The sequence below is a fragment of the Dama dama genome, chromosome 5 (genome assembly GCF_033118175.1).
Source record: "Dama dama isolate Ldn47 chromosome 5, ASM3311817v1, whole genome shotgun sequence".
NCBI classification, from domain to species: Eukaryota; Metazoa; Chordata; class Mammalia; order Artiodactyla; family Cervidae; genus Dama; species Dama dama.
The window spans coordinates 30,291,959-30,318,274 of record NC_083685.1 but is presented as its reverse complement, the minus strand read 5'-3'; the positions used below and the strand labels follow the sequence as shown (position 1 = coordinate 30,318,274).

General features: G+C 38.5%; 1 protein-coding gene across 2 annotated transcripts in view; it reads right to left on the bottom strand.

Annotated features, from left to right (window-relative positions):
• Positions 1 to 11,741, bottom strand: part of GRIA2 (glutamate ionotropic receptor AMPA type subunit 2) — a 178,282-nt gene extending 166,541 nt beyond the window's left edge. For both annotated transcript variants that reach the window (XM_061140878.1, XM_061140879.1), the window contains exons 1-2: positions 11,614 to 11,741; positions 10,925 to 11,065 (exon numbers count right to left, since the gene is read on the bottom strand). In XM_061140878.1, the coding sequence (XP_060996861.1) occupies positions 10,925 to 11,065; positions 11,614 to 11,701 (229 nt within the window). In that variant the 5' untranslated portion in view covers positions 11,702 to 11,741. The remainder of the gene's footprint in view (positions 1 to 10,924; positions 11,066 to 11,613) is intronic.
• Between the last annotated feature and the right edge of the window lie 14,575 nt (positions 11,742 to 26,316).

The window sequence follows — 26,316 nt, the reverse complement described above, 5'->3', positions numbered from 1 at the left end:
AGTGGCATGTGACAAAAGAAAAGATGTGATACTGCTCGAGTTTCAGCATCTCGGCTTTTGAAAACCATTCTCCTCTTTCAACACATTAAACATATCCTTAAGTGACTTATGTGGTTTGCTTCGTTGGTTTCTCCTTTGTCACCAGGTGTCTTGCCCAGGTGTACAAGAAACAGAAGATTCCAGCAAGAAACTTGAAATGCATTTTTCTCTGTCCTCAACAAGTGTTTATCAAAGCCATCCAAAGACCCCAATACAGAAAGTGATAAAGTCCGCTAATTACAATGCACTTAGATGCACCAAACACAGTCTTTTATGCCTATTCTCTATTTTCAAAATAGTCCTATAACATATGACTCCTTTTTACAAAGGCGGAAACAGAGACTTAGACCACGTTAAACTTGTCCGGTGTCACACATCTAACAGTAAGATCAGAATTTCATTCCAAGTTCAGATTCGACTAATGCTACTTTGTGTCTTATGATACCATGGCTGCAAACTACAAAGAATCAATGTCTTTTATTTTGTACACAAAACACTTGCACATTTATCATTAAGATGATTATTTTGACTTGCCTGTGTTCTGAGAGACAAAGGAAAAAACTGAAACTCTGTAACACCTTGATACTTCCTCTGAATTCTTGCCTCTGTTCCTAAAATTTCCTCTCCATGTGAAAATTAGTAATAACATTGCAGACTAGTAAAAACTACAAAAGAAAAAAAAGAAAAGAAAAAACTGATAAAACAAATAAAGCTATAAATAGTAAAGTGCTTGGGAATCATAAAGTTCAATATCTCCATTTCATACAGAAACTAAACACAAGATTGAAATTTTTCAGTCCCTCCCAAACACAGGATAAGACATAAATAAATTGAAAACTCATATCCTAAATTGAACTGTGTCTTTCAAGAAAAACTAGCAAACACACACTTCCTGTCACCCCAGGAGATCGGCACTTCCAGAACTTTCTTTGCTAAATTCTTGTGAGGAAGAGAGACTTTTTTATTTTAAAGAGAAGTCCCTCTCCCACTTGAGAATTGTAGGAGCAACTGCTGTGGTAGCTGGATTATTGAAAACAGACAATCCCTTAAAATCTGCAATTCCCAACAAATAACTTACATGAAGCCTTTAAAGAGTATCTTTAAAATAGTCCAAACGAGTACCACTAAAATGTAGATGACAATATTTCCCAGTATGTTGATTAAACTGATTCCCCTTTCCTGATCATCCTTATCCTTCAAATTGAAATTGCTCATTATGTACTGCATTTCAGTCCCAAACTGTGCTTTAATGATTTTTTGCATAATTAACTTTAATGACAAAACTTATATACTGCTCGAGAAGTATCATTAATTTTGTTAAATATTCTTGTAAGACATGATAACACATTTTAATGTATACCTAGGATTGTTAAAACTACTATCTAGATGTTAAAGAAGGACAATAAGTCACCACCAGAATACAAACAAAAAGACAAATTTTTCTGTGTTCTGCAAATAAATCCTATTAGTTGATGTGTTCCTACAATGTCTCAAGAATCCCATGTAGGAGATAAAGTTTATTATAAGTCTCATAAATTCAAACTCCAGTAGTATATTCCTTCCATATTACATATTTTCAGCTACAGTGTTTTGGTTTACCTCACGATTAACAAGAACGACCTTTTCCTTTTTTATCAGCCCTGAACAATAAAGTGCCTGAAAGTGGTGTTTTTGCCTATAAAAGATCCAGAATGCTTCTTTTCTTTCTTGTCTCCCTCTGGAAGTAGTTAACAGTACCTAGCCAATTGTGTCCATCAGAAGTACTATTATGATGAGAATTCATTGTTTTATAATAGCTCAGTGGTAGTGTAGAAGCCTGACTGCAGACATGCAAACTAAGCAGACACCAGGTAAAGAGGAAGCTTAAACAAAGAGAGAATGAAAAGAAAAAAATTTCCAGTTCCAAATTCCTACTCCTTTGCCTACTACACCAAGTTACTCTGCCTCTCAGAGATTTCCCTGTTTGTCCATGGCACCATCACCGCACTTAAAGAAATCTTGCAATTTCAATCTACAATGAAGAAAAATATTTTTTGCCCCTTTGGAAAAAAACAATTATTTCAAAATGCTCAACCTATCTTTTTATTCTTGCATAAGTAATAAAAAATATATAATCACATGGCTGACATAGTCTTACTGCAGTGGACCAAATACTAATGCAAGGGAAATTGTAAAATGAATACTAATCCTGAAAGAGAATAGTATTTTAATGCAAAACCTTAGTATCAGCTGCAAAAGTTTTAAGGGCTGAGAAAACCTTTTCTTAAATTATGTAACATGAGTTTCAGTCAATTTTATGCTGAAGTTAGACATGATTGATTAAGGCCATATTCTACTACAGGGATGAAGAATTAGGTAATATTTATTCTGTTTTCATAATAAGCATAGATATACTCAGATTATATAGATATATTTCTATCGTTTCCATCAGTATCACCGGTATTTATAAAGATTAGACTAAAAATATTTGCATTGAATGCACATTCTGAGGTTCACTGAAATTCAGAGTGTAAGAATTACAGTAGCATAAAGTAAGTGAATACCACAGTGTTTATAGTTTGAAATTAATATTACACAAAGGGTAAATAGCTCAGTAGAAATATGATGCCCTATTCAAGGTGTTATAGACACACTAGAATGCAGGCATTTCTCAATTCAGTTCAGTATGTGCTCATATTATAAATATTAGAATAAGAATCAGGAAAAAAATGTAGGTGTTAACATACTTAAAACTCTAAAGTAGAATTCTGTATGACAATCTAAATAAACAGTAAAACTAACAGGTATGTGTCATTTTTTGAGAAATGTTGAGATGAAAACTAAAACACTCTAAGCAACTCTGTCCTCATAGATCCCCTTCCTATAACGAACCCCCGACTCCCACACCTATTTATTCTATTCGGTTGAAGATTCTTATAACTCTCGAGACTCTACATTTCAAAACTGTCTTTAACCTTTAAGCCACAGATTAGTAGTAAGCATTTTGGATAATTTTTGAAATATTGTGTTAATACATAAAGAAGAAAACTACAATTACAAATTGGGTTTCATTTTTGCTGAAGCAAATTATCAATAGACTAAAAAATAGGACAAAGCTAAATTACTGGAAAACAAGTGGTAATGATAAACTGCCCATACAGAAATGGAAAAAAAAAAAAAGGCATACATATAAAAGAATCACACCCAATAGCGGAAATATTAGAGCAATTGGTTCATTAAAAAACTGTGTCTATAAATGTGTCGTTGTCTAATATCTCTAAAAGAAAAAATATTTTTGCAATTTTGTGCTTTGTAAAAATTTTACTATGGTTACCAAAGAGAAAGGGGTGGGAAAGGCTAAATCGGAAGATTGAGACTGACATATAAATACTACCATATATAAAATCTAAAGTGAATAACAACCTATTGAATAGCACAGGGAACTATACTCAATACTGTGTAATGACCTATATGGGTAAAGAATCTGAAAAAGAATAGATATACACTGAATCACTCTGCATACACACCTGAAACTAACACAACATTGTAAATCAAATATACTCCAATAAAATTAATTTAAAATTAAATATTGAAGCTTTAATTTTTTAATTAAAAATGAAAGAATTAACAGAAAATCATGGCATATAATATCCTGGGGGCGGGGGGTAGGGGGAGACTAAGATAATTTTGTGGCTATTCAAGGAATGTGTACAGTCATGTTCTGCGAAAAATTCAAACAAAAATGGATGACCGACACTCCCACAGCCCTCAGAATACTGAGAACAGAGTCCTGTAGGCAAACCACTTCAACACGGCTTCTGCATCATCCCAATATTTATTCCAGCAAAGCATTTTAACACAAAGCAATGTAGTTGTAGGGAAAAAGATAATAACTTTGAACATATCCAACTTGTAGATGAAAATGAAAATGCATCACACCTCTATCTGAATAAGACTTGAGGCAGATAGCAAAGAAATTGTTTCTTATAAAATCCAAATGTAGAGTAATAGCAATATTCTGAATTTAATAAATAGAATTCTATACCAAGAAATTCTGCTATATGAAGTCTGTTTAATAGATTAAAAATCATGACGCACACAAAGCCGACAGTGGCATGACCCTGACTTTAAGAAAGGCATGTTTTCATTCTCCATGTTAATTTTAAATGTTTCTATAAATTATATAATCAAAAATGACAAAATACTTTGAATAGTAACCCAAAAGAATAGGTTTTAGACTACTAACAAATACCACTGTAAGAAGCAGATTCATTTTTCTCCAAAATTAGTGAAATCTTTTTTGAAAAATATTTTATTGCTAGAAAAATTTTAAATTATGGGTGATTTTGAGATTTGAGAAAGAAATTGTGGGTAGATTTTAATTCAACAATGATTTTTCCTATCCTATGGAAGAGGCATAGTCATTTAAGGCATTTGGCAATGAGTTATTCAGATCGTTAGAGAAAATCTCAGAAATTCTGAATATAAATTGCTATAATAAAAAAAATCTGGTATTTCAATTTTGTCTGGGGAATCTTCAGTAGAAATCAATTAAAGAAGAAAGGAAATACATTTACCTGCTGGCCACTAGCATCCCAATAAAATGTTTAAATCTACTATTAATACAAGATTTTAGCTCTATGTAATATATCCTCTGCTTACCTAAAAAAATAAAAAAAACATTTCAATTTAAGTTTACTTCTTGTAGTAGCACTTGCTCTGCAGATTAAGCACTTTCGCTGACTTTTTAAAAAGGAAAAGAACAGAGGAAGAAGAAAGGGAACAAAAGACACACACACTCTGAAAAAATCAACCATACAGCAACACCTGATAGAATAACCAGGAAACAACTGGTGTTCTACTGCCTTCCCTAAAATGGTCAGGGCTCCAGGAAGTTTGAAAGGTGGTTTTGGGAAGATATTCCAAGAAGATACAGGCTCTGGCATGAATCAGCCTTCTACTGTCTTAATGTCAAGGTGCAACGACCCCTTCACTATAAAGACTTGATATGAAAGGGAAAAGCCCCAGACTTCTCAAATCAGTAGGTGGAAGTGGGCAAGACCTCAAAAAGCAATAGCATAAGAGTAAATTCTGATTACTATTAAGTTCCTATAGTTTCATATACTCATTTTTATTTAAATATTCAGTTTCTCATATCCTAAACCAAGTATTTCAACCAATGCCATTTTTTTAAATTTCTGTTGAGTATAATGCCTGATTTTCCTAAAATTCTCTTGTGATACATGCAGTATAAAAGCTTAACTACAAAAAAATCCAACAACAAATTAATTATTCTTACATTTAAAGAGCTATTTTATTCTTTGTAACCTCCAATTGATTATAATCAAAGATTTACCCTCAGGTTATAAGGTCCTGTGTTCTGGTACACTACAAATTCTTATGATTGCTTAAGAGCATCCAAGTTGATTCTGGTTGTATGAAAATTTTTGCATACATTAAAACAGGTAACTCTAGGCTTTGGTAATTATCTTGACAGAATGATAGAACATGATAGCCCACCCAAACTATAGCTGCTGACAATCCATAATTATAATATAAGTATACACACACATACAGACAAACTCACGCAAAGTGTAACAAAGGTTTAGCAAGCATCAGTGTAATGAACGCAGATACACATCTCAATAATTCATGACTAAAATGCAATGATAAGAAATACTCCTCAAAATAATACCTGAAGGACTTACTGTATAGTACAGGGAACTATAACCAATATTTTATAATAACCTATAAGGGAAAATAATCTGGAAAAGGATACATACATATATTTATCTGAATTACTTTACTGTACATATGAAACTCTGGAGGAAGACATGGAACCCCACTCCTGTATTCTCACCTGGAGAATCCCATGGACAGAGGAGCTTGGCAGGCTACAGTCCATGGGGTCGCAAGGAGTCAGACAAAAGAGAAGCGACTTAGCATGCATGCATGCACATATAAAACTAACACAACATTGTAAATTAATTATACTTCAATAAAATAAATATACTTCAATAAAATAAATAGATTACACCTGAAGAATCAAGGTTAAAAAGCCAAAAAATATACTTTTAGAATTCTTTCTTCCAAGAGTATTATAATCAATGCTATTCCTGAATTTCTTTATGAATCAAATTCACAAAAATATATAAGATAATCTATTTTAAAAATAAAATAAAAAATCAAAGGCACTCTTTTTAAAAGGCATTAGGAGTTACTTTTCAAATACCTCATTTTAAATGAATTTTTCTAAAACAGATGCCACTTATATAATTTTTTTCAATTTCTCTAAATAAATGTGTTTACAATGTTTCAATGGGCATTCAGTGTGCGCAACAGTTTTATGAAAGAACTATGTTTTCTCCAACATCTCCATCTACTGGCTTAGAGAAAAAGCATATTTTTACCTGCTATTTCTTTAAATTTAATATTTTTAATTTATTTTTTATGAAATTGAAATATCAAAATATTAAATTATTTTTAAATAGATTAATAGCTATTTGTCAGTCATTCATTAAAAAAAAATAGGAACAATTTTGAAGAAGACATTTAATCATTTTAATTCCAAAGCCCTATGTGATCAAATATGTTCATAGCTCTTTTAGACAATTTTATTTTAACCAAGTTTTAATAATGAGCACAACATTAAGTTTATCAAAACTTTTTGGAATGTAAAAATGTTTATTATTTCCTAAAACCTGTTGATTTTGTTAACCTATATACAATATGTGCATACACATGTCAATATCACATTTATTATTTTCATAAAAATGTTGTTACTGTAATAAATTGTTTTTGTAGAAAAACGATTAGAATATCATCACATCCTCAGACCAAACTGCTTAGACAAGACCCAGTGGCAATGTACAGGAAAGGCCTCCAGGCCCATAAGGATTTGAAAACTATTGGAAAGAGAATTAAGGGGAAAGGTTAGGGAAAAATGAATTACTATAGGAATAGCATTCATTTATTCTCTGATGACTAGACGGTACTCAAAAAACACTGACGCTGAAGCGGGAGGTGAGAAGAAGGAAAGGAGTGAGGGAGGAAGGAATTCTTGAGGCCCATCACTGATTTAACTGTTGAACATCGGATGCTAAGTTATTTATTTTTCTGGTTTCATGGACTTTCTCATGTTGAAGTCTTAAGTTGGAGCAGGCTTGAGGGGGAAGAAAAATAAAACCTTAGTAGGCTCTCTAGCTAAGAAGAAAGAAGGGAAAAAGGAAATGGGGAGGGAGGCAGAAAGAGGAGAAGGCAAAAAACTGAAAATCTGTCTTTATTTCCTCAGGTACCATGGAAACAAATGGGAACAAGTAGGTCCTTGAATTATCCCACTGTGACTGTGAAAGAGGGCGTGGGAGGGAGTTCAGAGCCAGCACAGCATTTACTGGGTTCAGAATGTAATGACTTCATTTCGTTTGCAAAACTTTAACCCATTCAGTGGGTCCTGCCATGTCAGTCTCAGCATCCCCAAAGCAGCCCCTCCATCTCAGGGATACAATCAAATTAGCAAACTAAAGTCTTTGCTATTTTGCAATTATATTATTAAGATTCACAATTTTACTTTCTTAATACATTAAATTTATATATTACACAGGGTTAAATTTACCCTATGGGATTTTTATGTTTTAACTCAAGGGAAGGGCAAGCTATTTTATGAACTCTGACTGACGATACATATTTTAGTGGTAGAATTATGAAGTAGAATTCCTTAAATTTCTGTCGGAAATGGGAGAAAGTCAGGTTGACTTCCGCTACCTACATGTTTGACACTGCTGCTTCCACTTCATAAAGGAAAGAATCAAGGATTCCCCTGACTGAGGAGCCAAGGAAACAAAGGCTAAGCATTGGAGAAAAAGCCTTGAGCAGGATTTAAGTGATCAAGACTCATCTTTAATAAATTTGGTATCAGAGATTTCCACTCATTTCTGAACTGCTCACTTTGTGAATGCAGTTTATATGTAAGCATCTCTCCCTCTGAAAAAAAATAATTTTACATTCTCTATTACTCTTGGTTTAAAAAAGAAAAAAAAAAAAAAAAGGACACAAACACTCCATTTCATTTTGCAAACTCTGTATTGTAAAATTCCTAAAGGAATGAAGAAATTGAGCCACAAAAATTTTAAGTGCCGAATAGATGAGTTAATGTCAACTCCAGAAAATTCTATTCAATGAGTGATAGAATAGAATTTTTTCTTCTGTAACTAGTTCTATTCAGCAATCTGTAAGATTACTCATAGCACAGGAGTTGCAGAGGCCATGGTTCTGAATTCCCATGCCAGAAACTTGAAAATACATTCAGATCCTCACTGTCATTTATTTTAGTGTCATCGAATAACCCATGCAGGAGCAACTTTGGGACATGGAGACATGCAACCTTTTATTTCAGCTTCATTTTCTGAGAAAAACAAAATATCGATGCACAGTGAAGATTTGATTTTCCCATTTTCTTAGAATTGGGCTTCCCTTGTGGCTCAGCTGGTAAAGAATCCACCTGCAATGCAGGAGACCTTGGTTCGATCCCTGGGTTGGGAAGATCCCTTGGAGAAGGGAAAGGCTACCCACTCCAGTACTCTGGCCTGTAGAATTCCATGGACTGTACAGTCCCATGGGTTCACAAAGAGCCTGACACAACTGAGTGACTTTCACTCCACTCACTTGGATGGTTTAGAATTGTCAAGCAAATTAAATTGTGTTTCTGTTTTTCTAATGAAATCCATCTCTTATTACATGGATGTATCCATTCTGTGGAACTTTATGTATTTATATCTGTGTTTAATATGTGTGTATTTTCTGTCTGCATATCTTATTTCAGTAAAATTTACATTAAATAAATTATTCAAAAATATTGAGACTGAGGACCTAAACTAGTCACTTAACCTTAACTAACCATAATCTTTAGTCTTTACAAGCCCCAACAGAGTCTTTGGAATGAGGAAATACTCGTTTCCTTCAGGGGACCTAACTCCCCTGCTCTCAGCCAGGCCCTGGCATAATTCTCACCAATGAATGAACTTCTACATCATTGACCATTTTCAAAACGCAGAGATATCGATTCTTTTCACCTAGTTTTTAAAACCTAAATCCTCCCAATAATCCTAGTCTTGCCTTAGGTTCATTGCTTTCCGCAGCATTTTCACACTAGTATACAATTACAAACAGTTGGATATTTAGACCAATTGTGTGTCAAACTCACAATTCAGACGGGGAAAAACAACAACAACAACAACTGGAGACCTGGTTATCAATTGAAATGAATAATCTGATCTAATTCTGGTAGATAAATAGGTCAAATTACAAACGCCTTCAAAAATTAAACTACAGCCGGTTTCTTTGTGTATCTACTTGCGAAAATTTTTCAAGATATTCTTACATTCTTTTAGGAAGATTTTTTTAAAACTGAAAATTCACTTCTCAGTCTCTCTTCCTCCCACCTCCTTCCCATCATGCCCAGTTTCTTTTCTCTCTTGGAATCAACATGTGAAAAAATATATATATACAGCACTGAAATCTTCTTAAATCTGCTTTCATAAACAGTTCAATTCTAAGCATCTAACAGCTCCATAATAATGACCCCTGTTCTATCAAAGACAGTTGTTTCATTCCTTCATTCATTGGGTTGATGGCAGTTTCAAAATGGGCCGAGGATGTTTCTGATACTACAATCAAACTAACCACGGAATATACGATTAAAGCTCAACATGGGGACGTGGGATGATAACCAGTTGTTTGTCTAACGTGGGGACACTGCAGTTGGGATTTTTCGGTGGTAATTTTCCGCTCCGTCCTTTACAGGGAAGCCAGAGTGGGAGGTGAGGCATCTGCAAATCCCCCCGCGAAACTGTCAACTCTGAAATAAACACCAAGAGCATCAAGTCAGAAAGGAGTCGCCCCAACCTAGTCGGCAGGGCAGGATAGCAGCTGCCGGCAGAGGGCAGGGGGTCCGGCGGTAGCCGCACCGCCCACGTCCGCGCGGGGGTGGCCGCGCCTGGACCGGGGCCAGCCGGTCTTTCCACTGAACCGTGCGGAGACTTAATTGCTTGAATCCTATTACTTTGAAGCCTGGATGTAGCTTCACGGCGGGTCCCCAAGTGCTGCACGCCGCGCTGGGACTAAAAGGATGGCTGCAAATACTAAAATGGCTGATCGGCTGGCTACTTCTCCAGATTCCAAACTCGGCGCATGCCACCTCTTTCAGTTCCTTTTCCTCCCGCATCCTCTGTGGGAGCCCCGCGACTTGAGAACAAAGCCCCCGGCCCGCGAGAGCCCATGGTGCCCGGCGCACGATCGCCCCCGGACTCAGGTTGCGGCTCCCGGGGCAGCTAGGAAGGACTGCACGGGTTCCCCGGCCTGCGTCAGCCTCGCTGCACCCCTCGGCGGGCCTTATGTAACGACCCCAAACCAGCTGTGGGACCAGTGTGACAACCTGTCCCGTCTCGGGGCAGAATACAGGCTCGCGGGGTTCACACAGTGACCCGGAGCGAGGCCTGCCGATTTCACCCCGGGGCCGGGGGATCTACCGAGCAGCCCGACGGCGCGCCCTGGGGCACCGCGTGTTCCCCGCGCGCCGGGTGCCACCAGGCCAGCAGGGGAGGGGGGCTTCTTTTGAAGACTCCAGCCAAGCCAAGACCCCCCGAACCTAAGGAAGCCGCTTCGATGTCCAACACCCACCCCCCTCCGTGGTGCGCACAGTCTCCCCCGGCTCTCGCTTCCTCTTCAGCCCCCGACTCTCAGCCAGCGGGGTCCCCGAGAACGCAGCCACTTTCTCCCGACGCCGTCACACGCACGCGCGTGTGCAGTCACTACACCCACACACTGACACGCAGAAACACACACACACACACACACACCAGCCCGCTTTCCGCGTGCGGCCCCCAAAAGGGCATGAATATTCATTACTCACAAGCGTTGGTGACTGCGAAGCTGTTGGCTACCTCCAAATTGTCGATGTGGGGTGTCAGTCTGAACTCCGAAGTGGAAAACTGAACCATCCCTACACGAAATGCACTGTATTCCTGATCGGCGCCCCTGGGAAACAGCCCCCCTGCAAGAAACAAACACCAAGCAAGGAGGACAGTGTCAGTGGCCGAGGGGAGGAGAGGAGCCCGCTAGCGGGGGACTGCCCAGGAGTCCCTAGTTCACGTTAATAGGACGAATAAACACATCCCTGGACCTGGGCAACAGGAGAGCGGGGGTGGATATTCAAAGGGTATAGACCAGACACGGAAGGGGTCAAGATGCGAAGGAGCTCGGGGGCCAGGGGGGTGGCCAAAACGTTCTCCCTCCCTAGTGATCACAAGCTGTGCATTCAGACCCCAAGAGACTCTGAACAAACGGGAAAATGTTGTTAAGGCGAAATGAATAAAATTTGGGGGTTCGAAAAGAGAAGACCTTTCCCTCTGTTGTATCAGAGACACAATCTTTTGCCTTTGCTTCATCCTAAGAAAAACATGTATATTCTAGGCAATTTAAATCTGGAATGCAGTCAAGGTATGACATAAGTCTACATGACATGAATTAATTTGTCCACCGTGAACAAAGATTACCACCAAATTATGCACAATTCAAAAGCAGAGCACAAAGGGTACCTACCTATCTGTATGCTGTTAGAAGAGACACCAAAAATCAGTCCCCACAAAACAGGAGAAAGGAGGACAGATATATGCATAATCTTTTGCATTTCCAAGAAAAGTAGAGCATCCACAAAATACCCTTTCTTTTTTATTTTTCCTTTTCCTCCTCTTCCTTCTTTGGCCGTTTTCCTGGGCAAATTAGATCCTCTGCATTTTGAGACAGCAATTTAGCACCAAGCTGCTAAAAACCAGAAGTGGAGGCAGAAGAATCCCTATTTCCAGGTCCTGCGGGTGGCTGCCGCCCTGCGCCCCGCGCCTGCTCCGAAGTCCGGAGGACCGGCTAGATGGTTTCCAGCAGGCTGCCGCTGTGGTCCCAGCGCCTCGGAACACTCAGCACCCTCCCATGCGCTCACACACTCACCCTCGCGCGCTTCTCCCTCTCCCCTCTCTCACACGCGCGCGCGCGCACACACACATACACACACACGGACACACGCGAGTCACAGACCGGCAGGCGGGCCCGGCGCGCGTGCGCGAGGCGCGGGGGGCGGCTGGCGCGCCCCTCCCCCGCCCACCCCGCGCGCCCCGGAGTCTCGCGCGCGCAGGGCTGGGAGCGAGGCTTGGAGCCCGGCCGCCGCTGCCCCCCGGGAGAGACCTCCGGTCTCGCGAGCTGTCGCGCCCACCAGTGATCTGCCTTTCAGCACCGCGGACAGCGCCCCACTCCCTTCCGCGCTACCCTTGCGCCTCCGCTGCCACTGCAGCGGAGATAGATGCTCCAGCCTGGACCAAATGCAGCAGAGCCCACTTCCGGCTGCCGTGCAGAAGCCGAACTGCTAATTGCTGTTGGCGCTGAAGCGTTCTCTCACCAGGCCCTGCTGTCTTAGGATGCAAGCAATGCTAATTTTTATCTTCTATAGCCTGCAAATCCCACCTAGCAATAGACAAAAGCTGCCACCCACCTCACCTGACCCGCAGGAAAGCGAACAAAACACCATGAAGAAGTGCTCCAAAAGTGTGAACTTTAGCTAAATGCGACGTAGCAGGATCCAAGGAAAACCTAAAATTCTATCTTTAAAGGTCAAAACCGCATAGGAGAAGATCAAGGTTGAATCTTTGGAACACTTTGCATGGAAATCCCATTTTTACACTGTGCTCCACCGGGCTGTGACACCAACTTGTCCAGCCTGCTGCGTGCGGGTCCCTCTCGCAATTTTCAAGGCAGACTACCAGCCCCCTCCCATCGTACCCCTTCCCCCTCACACACACAAACACACAGCAAAGACCTGTAGTCTTTACTTAGATCCCCGTCTGTATACAGATCGAAAGCAAGAAGACTCCCTTTGAACTAGTCTTGTAGGAGAAAGAAAAGACGAAGCTAGTCTTGAAAGGCCACTGAGCTGCACAACCTTTCCCGGAGGCTTACTAGAAACCGGATACTCCGTCGCATTTTTGGCCGTGAGTTTTGAAAATAATCAGCGCCCAAAGAAAGTGAAGCAAGCTCTCATCTCTTTGAACCCGCGAACTGGAGACCACTGGAGGAAAAAGATGAGGTTAGGGATTAAAAGTTTGGGGGAAGGGAGTTGGTGGGGAGGATGGAAGCCTGGATTTCCCCTTGGGGATTTACGCACCTCATACTGCCTGCCAAGCCGACGCCTGGGACCTGCTTTGGCAGAAATTCCTCACGGAGTTTATGGCTTTAGTGGTTTAAACAAAGCAATAAAGGATGCTTGAGTACAAGGGACTGTTTCCAGGAGGCTGGAGATTGGAGCCCACATCACAGAAGGAGTAGCCTAGTGATATTTCAGAATGCCAAGAGTTAGTCTACTGTGCGGCTTTCCTGTGCAATTGTCACAGTAATATCACTAGTATAACCTCCTTGTCAACTGTTGCATGTTATACTTCCGCTTAATCACTTCGGACCTCAACTTTTAAAATGAGAAAGATGAGCAAAGTGGACTCTATGACTCTCTAATCACGGAATTCTCGGATTTCAAGTCATAGTCTTTCCCTCTTTTTTATTTTTCTATATGTATTCCTAAGCCAGGAAGTAAAAGAATCCATAATCTATTAATAAGATTTTATACTACAGGTAAAAATACCACTCAATTCTATCACCAAGAATTTATTTTAGTCCATTAATATACACTTCTATGTATATGAGACAGGTGTTGTGAGTCAAAATGCCTTTAAAAAAATTGTAAAGCCTTTTAAAAATTAAGAATGAAAATAGGAAGATGTACATAAATATATATCCACATTTACAGTATAAAGAATAATTAAATGCATCTGATTTATTCAATCACTAGTAATGATGAAAGGCACAAAAATGTTTTGCATTATTCTCTATTTGAACTCTTTATTATACAAAAGATTGAATAACAACTCAGAGCAAAATAGAAAATTTTTCAGCCATCGTTTTTCTTCATTCAGTTTTTCCCGAAAGAAAAACTTAAACTTCGTATCAAGTAACTAGTAACGAAAGGAAAGAGAAAGAGAGAGAGAAGGTTAAGTGTGGAGAATTGGTCATGTTTAAAGAATGGGTCAATGTAAATTAATTTTTTTTAAAGAGGTCACTTCTAAAGCTATTTTTATCGTAATCTATTTCAAAGTCAAGGACAAAGATGAACCCAGAATTGACTGAATTACAATCTATAAAAATAATACAAAATAAGAATTTGCTGAATCATAAAAACATTTTTCTTAGTAAATAATATGTAAGATTTCAAGGAAATATTACTGTTTAGTGACCAACTATAATTCATATATAAAATAAAAATAATTTAGTAGGCATTACTTGTAATTCAACTATTACTTTGTTACTGTCTTTCACAAGGCATGTACTTTCACATCAAATATAGACAGATAAATCTCTTGCAGCATTGGCATTGTTGTGCTTGTATTATCATTAATGAAATTTTTTCAAATTCACTATAGTATTTATCATATAGCATTTTTCAGGCATAGAATACTGTCAGTATGAATGTAATACATTTAAATTGGCTGAAGGAAGTGGTTATGCAAATAAATTAAAAATACTGTAATTTATTTTTAATACTTAGAAACTTCCTGTTTCAAGAATATATCTCATATTGATCAGTAGTAAAATCAAATTTGAAAATTTCAAAACTACTGAGACTAAAATGGAATAGAATAGTGTGCTCAGACACAGTTTGCTATTCTCTGCCCTCTGCTGTTCAATTTTGGTAATTGTCTAAAATGCAAGCATTGTTATGAAACAAGGATAAATAACAGTACAAATGGAAGAAATAAAAATATTAACCATTCTATCATTTGTATGTTTGGTCGCTTTCACTGTTGTTTTTTGTGTATGTTTAAATATAATCTTATCATTAGGCTAGAAATAAATGTTATACATAACATTTTCATTTCTATTTTACTCAGTCTTTTCTTCAGTATAAGAAACAATTATTTTCTTTTGAAATGCTTAGAATTTTATATATGCTTATAAATTCTGTGTAGTTTTAATTTGTGTTCCAAAATGAAAAAGCATTTAAGAAAGTCATTATGGATGAGTTGGGTGGGGTGTGGGGGTAACAACTTTGAAATGATTGGCAGATCAAATTTTAGCTGAATTCCTTATCAAAATTGGATTATAAATGTCAGCACCATGGTCCCCAGCAATGAAGTGACAAGAAGTTTCCTGCCTTCCTATTGATCCTCTGGAACTGGGAAGGCTATCTGAAAGGCTCGGATACAATTCAGCATTAAAAGGAAAGTGGCTCCATGCTCCTTTCAGCAGGAAATAGCAAGGGTAGCAGATCCTACAGAACGAACCTAGGTCCCAAACATGAGACATTATTGACTGAGACAGAAAAATTATAAAACAGAAGGGAAAACATGAGGATTTTAATCACTCAGGATTGGAAGTAGAGATATTCATTCTGGGGAGTTTCAGTTCTTTAATTAAGATAATGAATAATGCTAATAAAAATAGCTATTCAGAATGAGACAGTATTGATTATTCTTTTCTTTGTGACACACTTTTAAATCACTGATTGAATAAGATTAACTACTTGACTCACAACACATATCTGAAGTCAAACCTTTGTGTATTTTTGTAGAACTTAGAATGAAGTCCAAAAATTCAATGAATAAGTGAAGTTTTCATTTTAGTTTGCTTGGGGCTCTGATTATATGGATTTTAATTAACTTTACCCACAAATGATCCTGTAGCAGAAATATTTATTGGAAAAGTGTTTCAATTCATTACTTAATTTAACAAGCTAAATATGACAAGGATATTCTGGATAATGGTTTCCATGATAGCTCAGTTGGTAAAGAATCTGCCTGCAATGCAGAAGACCCTGGTTCAATTCCCGGGTCAGGAAGATCCGCTCTAGAAGGGATAGGCTATCCACTCCAGTATTCTTGGGCTTCCCTGGTGGCTCAGATGGTAAAGAATCCGCCTGCAATGCAGGAGAGCTGGGTTCGATCCCTGGGTTGGGAAGATTCTAGATAATAAACTTGACACAATGGGTAAAAGATGGACAGAAAAGAAGCCTTCCACAGGAAGTTTCCAGACTTCATTCAAGTAGGCAAATGATTAGGGCCTCATTAAACGAGTTTGGAAGTGTTCTTTCCTTTTCGGACTTTTGGAAGTGTTTGAGAAAGACTGGTATTAATTCTTCTTTAAATATTTGGTAGAATTCACCAGAGAAACCCTCTTATCTTGTACTTTTTTTGTTGTAGTTGTTGGAGGTTTTTGTTTACTTATTCAATCTCTTTACTAGTAATTGGCTTGCTCAGACCCTGTATTTCTTCATGATTCAATCTTTATGACCACTATCTTGAACTGTCTATTGAGTAACTTGTGTATCCACATTTCAATAAGATCTGTTTTCTGAGATTTCTCATGTACTTTTGTTTAGAATGTATTAACTCTGTTTCTTCATTTCCCTTGACTCTGTGTGTGGTTCTCTGCACATTAGATAAAATGGCCACCTCTCCCAGTCTTGACAGAGCGGTCTGGGGTAGAAGATAATCCTTGTCAGTCAGACTGGCCTAAGCTCCTGGTTGTCTCAGAAACCTTTGTAATTGTCCAAGCCACCATCTTCACTCTTATTTGTTTCAGTAGTTGAGAACATGTCGGTGGCCCAAATGGGCGAACCATATTCTTTACCTAGAGATGCAGGCTGCTTGGAAAGTGGGTCCTCACTCAGCAGCTGGGGTAGTTAATGGTTAAGCCCCTTCCAGGGGTAAACTTGGAGATGTGTGTTTTTCCTGCACCCTCTGTGTTGGACTGAGGTGTACAGCCACAACAGAATGGAGAGCGGGCTCCTGCAACCATTAAGAACTGCTTCTTTATGAATTCAAGCCTTGTTGGCTATCAGAGCTGGTGATCCTGGGACGCATCCCTTGGGCAGCAGCCATAAAATCTGGGACAACTTAGAGAGGACTGTAGGGAGACAGCAGAAGAGGTGCCCCAAACTTCCCCAGTCTCCAGGGAGGGTTTTGGCCACCTGTATTTGTGTGCTAAGTCAGAAGCCTGATCCTTCGACAGCAACTTTTTTTTTAATTGAAGTGAATGATTTACAATATAATATTGGTTTCTGGTGTGCAGTGTAGTGACTCAATATTTTTATAGATTATGCTCCATTTAAAGTCATTACAAATATTAGCCATATTTTCTGTACTTACATCCTAGGAGACTCAAAGGATCCCTTTCATTTTTGTTGCTTCCTCTGTGCTGAATCCTGAGAGGGACAAGCCACAGTGAGCCTCCTGTGTTGCAACCTTACTTGACCCGAAGAACACTTCATTTAAATGCAGTCCCATCAGGAAAAGCATCAGCATTTAGACACAATGCATTGTTTGCAGGATAGGAAGTGTGAGGCAAGGAGTAATAAGAATACACCAGACCATTGTAAGAAATGCACACCTTATCCTATAGGAAAGCAGAACCATTTGAGAGTTTTAAGGAAAAAGGTGAGTTGTTTTTTCTTTCTTTTTGCTTTTTTTTAAGATCTATTTCTTTTTTATTTTTTAAATTGCTAAAGTATGATAACTCATTTACAGGAGACTTGGAAAATTCATAACAAGGTTACATATAGTTCCACTGCATATTACAATTATTTTCTGAGTAGATAAACTAAGACTTTTAGGTGGAGTTTCAATATCAAACTCCCAAAAATTCATGGAATGAATATGCAGAGAAGTAGAAAGATATAGTAGACCTGAAAAGCACTATGAACCAATTCAACATAATTAAGATTTATACAATTTTAACATAACAGTAGGATACAAATTCTATTCAGGTTCCCATAGATTATAAACTAGGATACTCTGGAACATATCCAGGGACATAAAACAAGGTGTAAAAATATCATGGTCTAAAGATATTGAAATCATACAGAGTCTGTTCTCTTACTATGGAATTATGTTTAAAATCAATATCAAAAGATATTTGAAAATAACTCACATATTTTCAAGTGCAATGTAATATTTACCAAAAGATGTCTAACTCAAAAAAGTTAGAATGAAAAAACACAGAAGGTGATTGCAGAGAAAAAAGTATTTAAAGAAGAATTAATATCAAAGATACATTTAAAAAAATCCCATGGATTTGAAAAATAAATGTCCATTTTTAAATGATAGGTATATCTAAGAAGCCATAGTAAAGAAAATTAGAAAATATTTACAAAGAATAAAAATGAAAAGAGAATTTACCAGAGTTTGTTGTAGGCAACTGAGGCTGCTCAATGCAATTAAATGCAATGTAGAGTCTTGGATGAGATATGAAAAAGAATAATGGACACTAGTATAAAATTTTGTGAAATTTGAACAAGATATGTACTTTAATTAATAATACTGTAGTACATGTTAATTTCTTGTTTTTTTACACCATGTATTACTTTATATTCTCAGAATTGGATTACAAGTTTCAAGTCTCATTCAAATTTTTTTTAAAATCACTAAGATAAATTTTCTAGACTTTTAGCAGTAATACTAGATGCCAAAACAAAGTGGAACTATATCAAATTTCTGAGTGAATATAAATTAGAAATCTAGCATCCTATTCATACTAAGTCAAACAGTGGAATCAAAATGTCACAAAATTTTAGCTAGGCAAAAATTCATAAATTTATAAAAATATATATTATATATATATATGTATACAAAAGCTTTATATTTTGCATGATAAAGGCTTGAGAAAGAACAATAATGAAACTGGAAAACATAAACTAAATGAAATAGCAGCACTGAATATGAAATAGAAAAAATGAAACAAGCTAGATAAAAATAAAAGATCATAATATAATCCAGTTGTTTTTAAACACAGCTGCTCATTGGAAACACATCTGGAGCTTTGCAGAAAAAAAAAGCAATACCAGGAAATTTGTATTTTTCAAAAAATTCCAAGATAAATCTGATATGCATCTGAATTTTAGAAAATGATTACAGATTTTTCTATTAAATGGTAGGTACAGTGATACAGTTCTATTATTTTCTCTTGTTCCCCTTGTTGTTAACTGGATAAGTCATGTCTGACTGTTTGCAGCTCCATAGACTGCAGCACACCAGGCTTCTTTGTCCTTCACTATCTCCCTGAGTTGGCTCAAACTCATGGTCCATTGAGTAGATGATGCCATCCAACCATCTCATCCTCTGTCTTCCCCTTTTCCTCCTAACCTTTTCCAGCATCAGGGTCTTTTCCAATGAGTTGGCTGTTTGCGTCAGGTGGCCAAAATATTGGTGCTTCAGCTTCAGTATCAGTTCTTTGATCTCCTTGCAGTCCATGGGACTCTAAAGTGTCTTCTCCAGCACCACAATTTGAAAGCATCAATTCCTAGGTGCTCAGCCTTCTTTATAGTTCAATTTTCACATCTGTACTTGACTACTGGAAAAACTATGGCTTTGACTAGACGGACCTTTGTCAGCAAAGTAATGTCTCTGCTTTTTATTACACTATCTAGGTTTGTCATAGCTTTTCTTCCAAGGAGAAACCATCTTTTAATTTCATAGCTGCTGTCACCATCTGCAGTGATTTTGGAGCCCAAGAAAATGAAATCTGTCACTGTTGCTACTTTTTCCCTATTTGCCATGAAATGATGGGACCAGATGCCATGATCTTTGTTTTTTGAATGTTGAGTTTTAAGCCAACTTTTTCACTCTCTCCTTTCACTTTCATCATGAGGCTCTTTAGTTCCTCTTCACTTTCTGCCTCTAGTGTGATATAATCTGCATATCTGAGGTTGTTGATATCTCTCCCAGCAATCTTGATTCCAGCTTGTGCTTCATCCAGCTCAGCATTTCATATGATGTACTCTGTATATAAGTTAAATAAGCAGGGTGACAATATACAGCCTTGATGTACTACTTTCCCAATGGTATTAAGTGAATAATAGTTATATAATGACATTAGTAAAAAATGTTTATCAGAAAAAAATTTTATCAGTTTTCACAATCAATAGCCAGTCAAAAAATAAAAGTTAATTACAATTGCAAGCCATAATAGAAACAATTAACCTAACTATGCAAAATAATTACATACAATTTGGGGGGGTTAAGTAGAGTGATGTGGTAAGTGGAAGTGCATATATTCGTATGTTTTCATTCATCCAGCCAATCTGCATCTTTTGGTTGGTGCATTTAATCCCTTTACATTTAAAGTAATTATCAACATGCATGATCCGATTACCATTTTCTTAATTGTTTCCGGTTTATTTTCTGTAGGTCTTTTCCTCCTTTTGTATGTCCTGCCTAGAGAAGTTCCTTCAGCATTTTCTGTAAAGATGGGTTGGTGGCACTGAATTCTCTTAACTTTTGCTCTCCTGGAAAGCTTTGATTTCTCCATCAAGTCTGAACAAGAGTCTTGCTGGGTAGAATATTCTTGGTTATAGGTTCTTCCTATAGGTTCTTCCCTTTCATCACTTCAATTATATCATGTCATTCCCTCTGGCTTGTAGAGTTTCCATTTCCATTTCTCAGTATCCAGCTGAGAAATCCACTGAATACCTGATGGGAGTTCCTTTGTATGTTATTTGCCACTTTTCTCTTGCTGCTTATAATATTTTTTTTTACATCTGTCTTTAATCTTTATCATTTTGATTACTATGTATCTCAGTATGTTCCTCTTTGGGTTTATCCTGCCTGGGACTCTGTACTTCCTAGACTTTGTTGACTATTTCTTTTGCCATGTTAGGGAAGTTTTCAGCTATTATCTCTTCAAATATTTTCTTGGGTTCTTTCTTTCTTTTTCTTCTAGGATTGCTATAGTGCAAGTGTTAGTGTGTTTAATGTTGTCCCAGAGATGTCTTAGGTTGTCTTCACTTTTTTTTCATTCTTTATTCTATATTCTGTTCTGCAGCAATGATTTTCACCATTCTGTTCTCCAAATCAAGTATGTTTTTCTGCCTCAGTTTTTCTGCTATTGATTCCTTTTAGTGTATTGTTCATCTCTGTTTGTTTGTTCTTTAGTTCTTCTAGGTCTTTAGCAAACATTTCTTGCATCTTCTCCATTCTGTTTCTGAGATCTTGGATCATCTTCACTATCATTATTCTGAACTTTTTTTTTTTTCTGGAAGATTGCTTATCTCTACTTCCTTTAGTTATTTTTCTGGGGCTTTATCTTGTTCCCTCATCTGACACAAAACCGTCTGCTTTTTCATTCTGATTAGCTTCCTGTAAAGTGCTTTCCATTCTAGCCACTGCAGGATTTTGGTTCTTCTTGCTTAGTCTCTCTGCCCTCTGGTGGGTGAGGCTAAGAGTCTTATGTAAGTTTCCCGATGGGAGGGACTAGGAAAAACTGTGTCTTGCTCTGGTGGGCAGGGCCATGCTCAGTAAGACTTTAATCCAATTATCTGTTAATGGATGGGGTTTCACTCCCTCCCTGTTAGCTGTTGGGCCTGAGGTGACCCAGTTCTGGGGAATATGGGCTGTATAGTAGGGTTAATGGTGACCTTCAAGAGGACTTATGTCAAAGGGCACCTTCCAGGGCTGCAGCTGCCAGCGCCCCCATCCCAGCAGCAGCCACTGCCTACCCACACCTCCACAGGAGACACTCCAACCCTAAGAAGGTAGGTCTGGTTCAGCTTCCTGTGGAGTCACTGCTCCTTTCCCCTGTGTCTTGGTGCATACAAGATTTTGTTTATGCCCTTCAAGAGTGGAGCCTCTGTTTCCCCCAATGCTGTGGAAGTCCTGTAATTAGATCCTGATGGACTTCAAAGTCAGGTTCCCTGGGGATTTCCAATCCCTTTCCTGGATCCCCAGGGCTGAGAAGCCTGAAATGAGGCTCAGAACCTTCATAACCATTGGAGTACTTTGGTATTATTGTTCTCCAGTTTGTGGGTCACCCGTCCAGCAGATACTGGATCTCATTTTATTGTGTTTGCACCCCTCCTAGCATGTTGTTGTGGCTTCTTCTTTGTCTTTGGGTATGGGGTATACTTTTTTGGTAGATTCCATCATCCTCCTATGGATTGGTTGTTCAACAACTTGTTGCAATTCTGGTGCTCTCAGAGGAGATGAACACATGTCTTTCTACTCTACCATTTTCATCCAGAAGAGCAAGAGGTGAGTTCTTAAGATTTGTATTTTAGATGGAACATTCTGTATCCTGGGTGGAGAATGTGTTTCTGGAGTAACATATTGAATGTAGGGACACCTGGTAAGAGGCTGTATCTCTGGTGGAGGTGATGGGACTCTGGATTAAGAGACTAAGGAACGGTTGGTTTCAGAAAGTATTTAGAATGAATACTTAGTGGAACTCATCAATGAACTTGTATGTGCTAGAGATAATGTTAAGAAGAAACAAATCCTATTACCAGCACAGGAGGCTGAGTGCCCAGGAGAATGCTGCCTTGTCTCAGGATGGGCTGTAGAGAATATTGGAAAGGAGATAAGCGAGCAAGGTGGTGGTCTTGGGTTTATGGGGTCTATGGGACACTCCCACTCAAGCTGGTATGTTAGCTCTTCACACTAACTCTGAGACTCAGGGAAGAGACTGCATCTAGAAGTTAATTTTGAGAATCATCAGCCTTTGGTGTTTCACACGATGGTTACTGCTTTTTTAATAAGGCAGTTAAAGCAAAAGATCCAAAAAAGAGAAGACATATGCATACCTTCAAAATCCTGCTTTCACTTCATGATGATAAATGCACATTCTTTCCATTTAATTGAGGAGGAAACAGACCATTACCTGGAACATACCTCTACTGAACAGTATCCCATTTCAGTCTTTACTTTAAAGTGGGACAAGAATTTAAGAATATTTGTGAAGAAATCTTAATACTAAATCCTTTTCCATTTTTAGGATTTTTTCTAGTATTTTATGATAACCTTACTCACTCTTAACCAAAATAAAATTCTGTGCCTACTTGCATGACTGATTCTTTCCAGAACATTCAACAGAGTTATCAACATTTGTCTTTTCATGTTATTAATTTACAAAGTATTTGAACTAAAGTATACAATCACAATATCAAATTCCAGCTATCAAAAAAAGTTTTCTTTTTTTTTTAAATACATTTTATTCTCTCTCAATGGGTGAAAGCAGAAATTAGAAGGGCAAACTGTTAACCAAAATTATTCAGCAGACCTCCCCTATATTTCTCATTTCATGTAAGAGGGATCAAAAGGAGAAGAAAAGAAGCAAACAAATAGTATAAAACATAGCTACAAAGGTTTCCAAATTTGCATATGGTTAGTGGATTTTAATATGTAATCATAGCCTCTTTCTTCACTCTCTCCGTTTCCACATTACTTTTTAAAAATTAATTTATTTTTTAATTGAAGGATAATTGCTTTACAAAATTGTGTTGGTTTCTGCCAAACATCAGCATGAATCAGTCATTCACATTACTTTTTTTTACTTATTTATTTAATTTTAACTGTGCCGGGTCTTCGCTGCTAAATGGGCTTTCTCTTGTGGCAGGAAGGGACTGCTCCCTAGTTGTGGTTCTTGGGCTGCTCATTTCAGCGGCTTCTGTTGTTGCAGAGCACGGACTCTAGGGCACGAAGGCTTCAGTATTTGTGGCCTGTGGGCCAGCAGTTGTAGTTCCCAGACTCTAGAGCGCAGGTTCAGTAGTTGTGGCACATGGGCTTAATTGCTCCATTGCATGCAGGATCTTCCCAGACCAGGGATCAAACCCATGTCTCCTGCATTGGCAGGCAGATTCTTTACCACTGAGCCACCAGTCAAGCCCTTCACATTACTTTTGTAAGCACTTTTAGCTAGTCAGAAGTCTTTCTTTGATATATGGAACCCAAACTTTCATCCCTCCAGGATGTGAGTCCCTTCTGGTTTTCCCTTTTTGGAACTTCTGGAGTTTTCTTTTGCATATGGTTACTGGACAAGAGAATACAAGAGACACTGCAGTAGACTGTGAATCACTTCTCTATTGTTTATGCGTTTATCCTCTTCCCAGTTCAGGGCACACCATTTCTATTTCAGCATGGTATGCTCTTGTGCATGTGTAGTCTCACAGTTCAGTGGATAAGATAGGATGGGAATATTGGGTTATAGAATCATGTTGCATTCTGTGGACAGAAGCCAAGTAGACACAGTGACTTGTAGACACAGTGCCCAGTGGCAAGTCAGAAACTATTTTTGAAATAGAAAAGAGTTGCAAGCAGCAGGGAACAAGGTCTTACCTCAAACCCCAGGCATCTGTGCTGTGATTCTCTTATTAGAGGTTGCCATAGTCTCTCTACTAGCATCTGTCTGCCTCAGACACTTCAAATACCATCGGATCTTCTAGGTGTCAAGTAACCCGCCCTGCAGCCTGCACCTACTGTTGTAGTTTATTTCTTGGGGCCCAACTGGCAGCCTTATACGTGAATACCAATAAATATGACACAGCAGCAAGCCTACATGTGGTACACATCATCTACAAAACGATGTGTGCACACATGATTTTGTACATGAAAATCCGAGTACACAAAATCCAAGCTGGTCTACCATGCTTTCCTTCCTTCTGTGTGATACATGGCGAAACCAACAACCAACCTCAGATCGATGATGCTTAAAAACTTTACCTGTGAGGCAGACACTCTAACCTCTGAGGGATTTATCTCTCATACTCTGTCACACATGTTTTTGCAAGGCATCTACGTGGCTTACTACTTCTGGCTCATCAGGTCCAGTTTACATAGTGTCATCAATACAATGTACCCCACTTAAAGTTCTGCTGTAGAGATGATCACATCCAGAGCAGTTTCTGTGTCTCTCTTGAGGATGTGGCAAGGATAAAACTCTTATTATTGGCCTAAAGACAATGAAAGGTGTTGGTGTGAGGAAGAATTGGCTGCTTCTTCAGAAGTAACTTTTCATGCATGGATATGCTTCCCAGGTGGGACTAGTGGTAAAGAACCTGCCTTCCAGTGCAGGAGATATGAGACTCTGGTTCAATCCCTGGGTCGGGAAGATCCCCTGGAGGAGGGCATGGCAACCCACTCCAGTATTCTTGCCTGGAGAATCCCATGGACAGAGGAGCCTGGCGGCTACAGTCCATAGGGTTGTAAAGAGTCAGACAAAACTGAAGTGACTTAACAGGCAGGCACACAGCTAGCACATACATACATATGTATTTGCATATAGGTGATGGTGTTTCACTGGTGGCTCAGATGGTGAAGAATCTGCCTGCAATGCAGGAGACCTGTGTTCAGTCCTTGGGTCAAGAAGATCCCCTGGAGAAGAGAATGAATACTCACTCCAGTGTTCTTGCCTGGGAAATCCCATGGAACTAGGAGCCCGGTGGGCTACAATTCACAGTGTTGTAGGAGTCGGACATGACTGAGCAATTTTCACTTTTCCCTTACAGAGTTAAAAGGTTGTTTCTGTTTGCACAGGAATTCTGGGATATTTTGGATTTCTAGGTTCCTAGCCTCACCCAAGTCGATACCAGTGTCTTCATTCAATACATCAGAGTCCCATTATATTAGGGCCCTGTGGCAGAGCCCTTAATTGTCAGTGCACACTGTTTACTTAGGCTTCCCCAAGCCATAAATTTCCTGCTACTATATGAGAGGAGATACTCATTCAAACTTCAAAGAGGCTTTCTGGTTCTCCATGCATCCTGTGAATTGTATGCTCATGGGTTTGAATTTCTCAGTTCCCCTGTGTTTGTCCTCTGGGACCAGAAAAGAAAAAAGCACTGCTGCTGTCATATCCACAAAAAGCCATAGTTACCTGACTTCCCTCCAGCCCCCCTCTGCCCTTTGTCAGTGACAATGCTGATAAAGATGATGTCACCATTTGCCAGAGGTTACCCAAGTCCTACCCACCCACTTTGTAAAAAGCATATCCCTTGCTCCTCAAACGTGTGAGCAACCCAATCCTTGAATTCCATCATGAGGTTCTGTTTCCTAGGGCCATTTGCAACACCAGTTACTCTCTATCTGGGTCTTAGCATAAAATAAATGACATTAACAAAGGAATGTTTCAAGGGTATTTTACTTACAAAGTGCATATGAGCAAAGGAAACCTCAAAATTTAGTAAAAAAAAAAAAAAAAAAAAATCTAGGGTAGTAGCCATAGAGCTCTTGACACCTTTAAGCAGAAGGAGATGAGAAAGGAAACAAGTAATCTGAACCACAAAGGACAGTTCTGAGGAGAAGGCCATCTTGAAAGATGCAGTGATCTTTGACTAAAAGACCCAAGCCACCTGAGGTGAACTGTCAGAAGGAAGCTGGAGGAAGAAATATCTTAACCTCTCTCTGTTTCATTCCTCTAGTCACCTGAGCAAGCTCCCAGTTGGCTAAA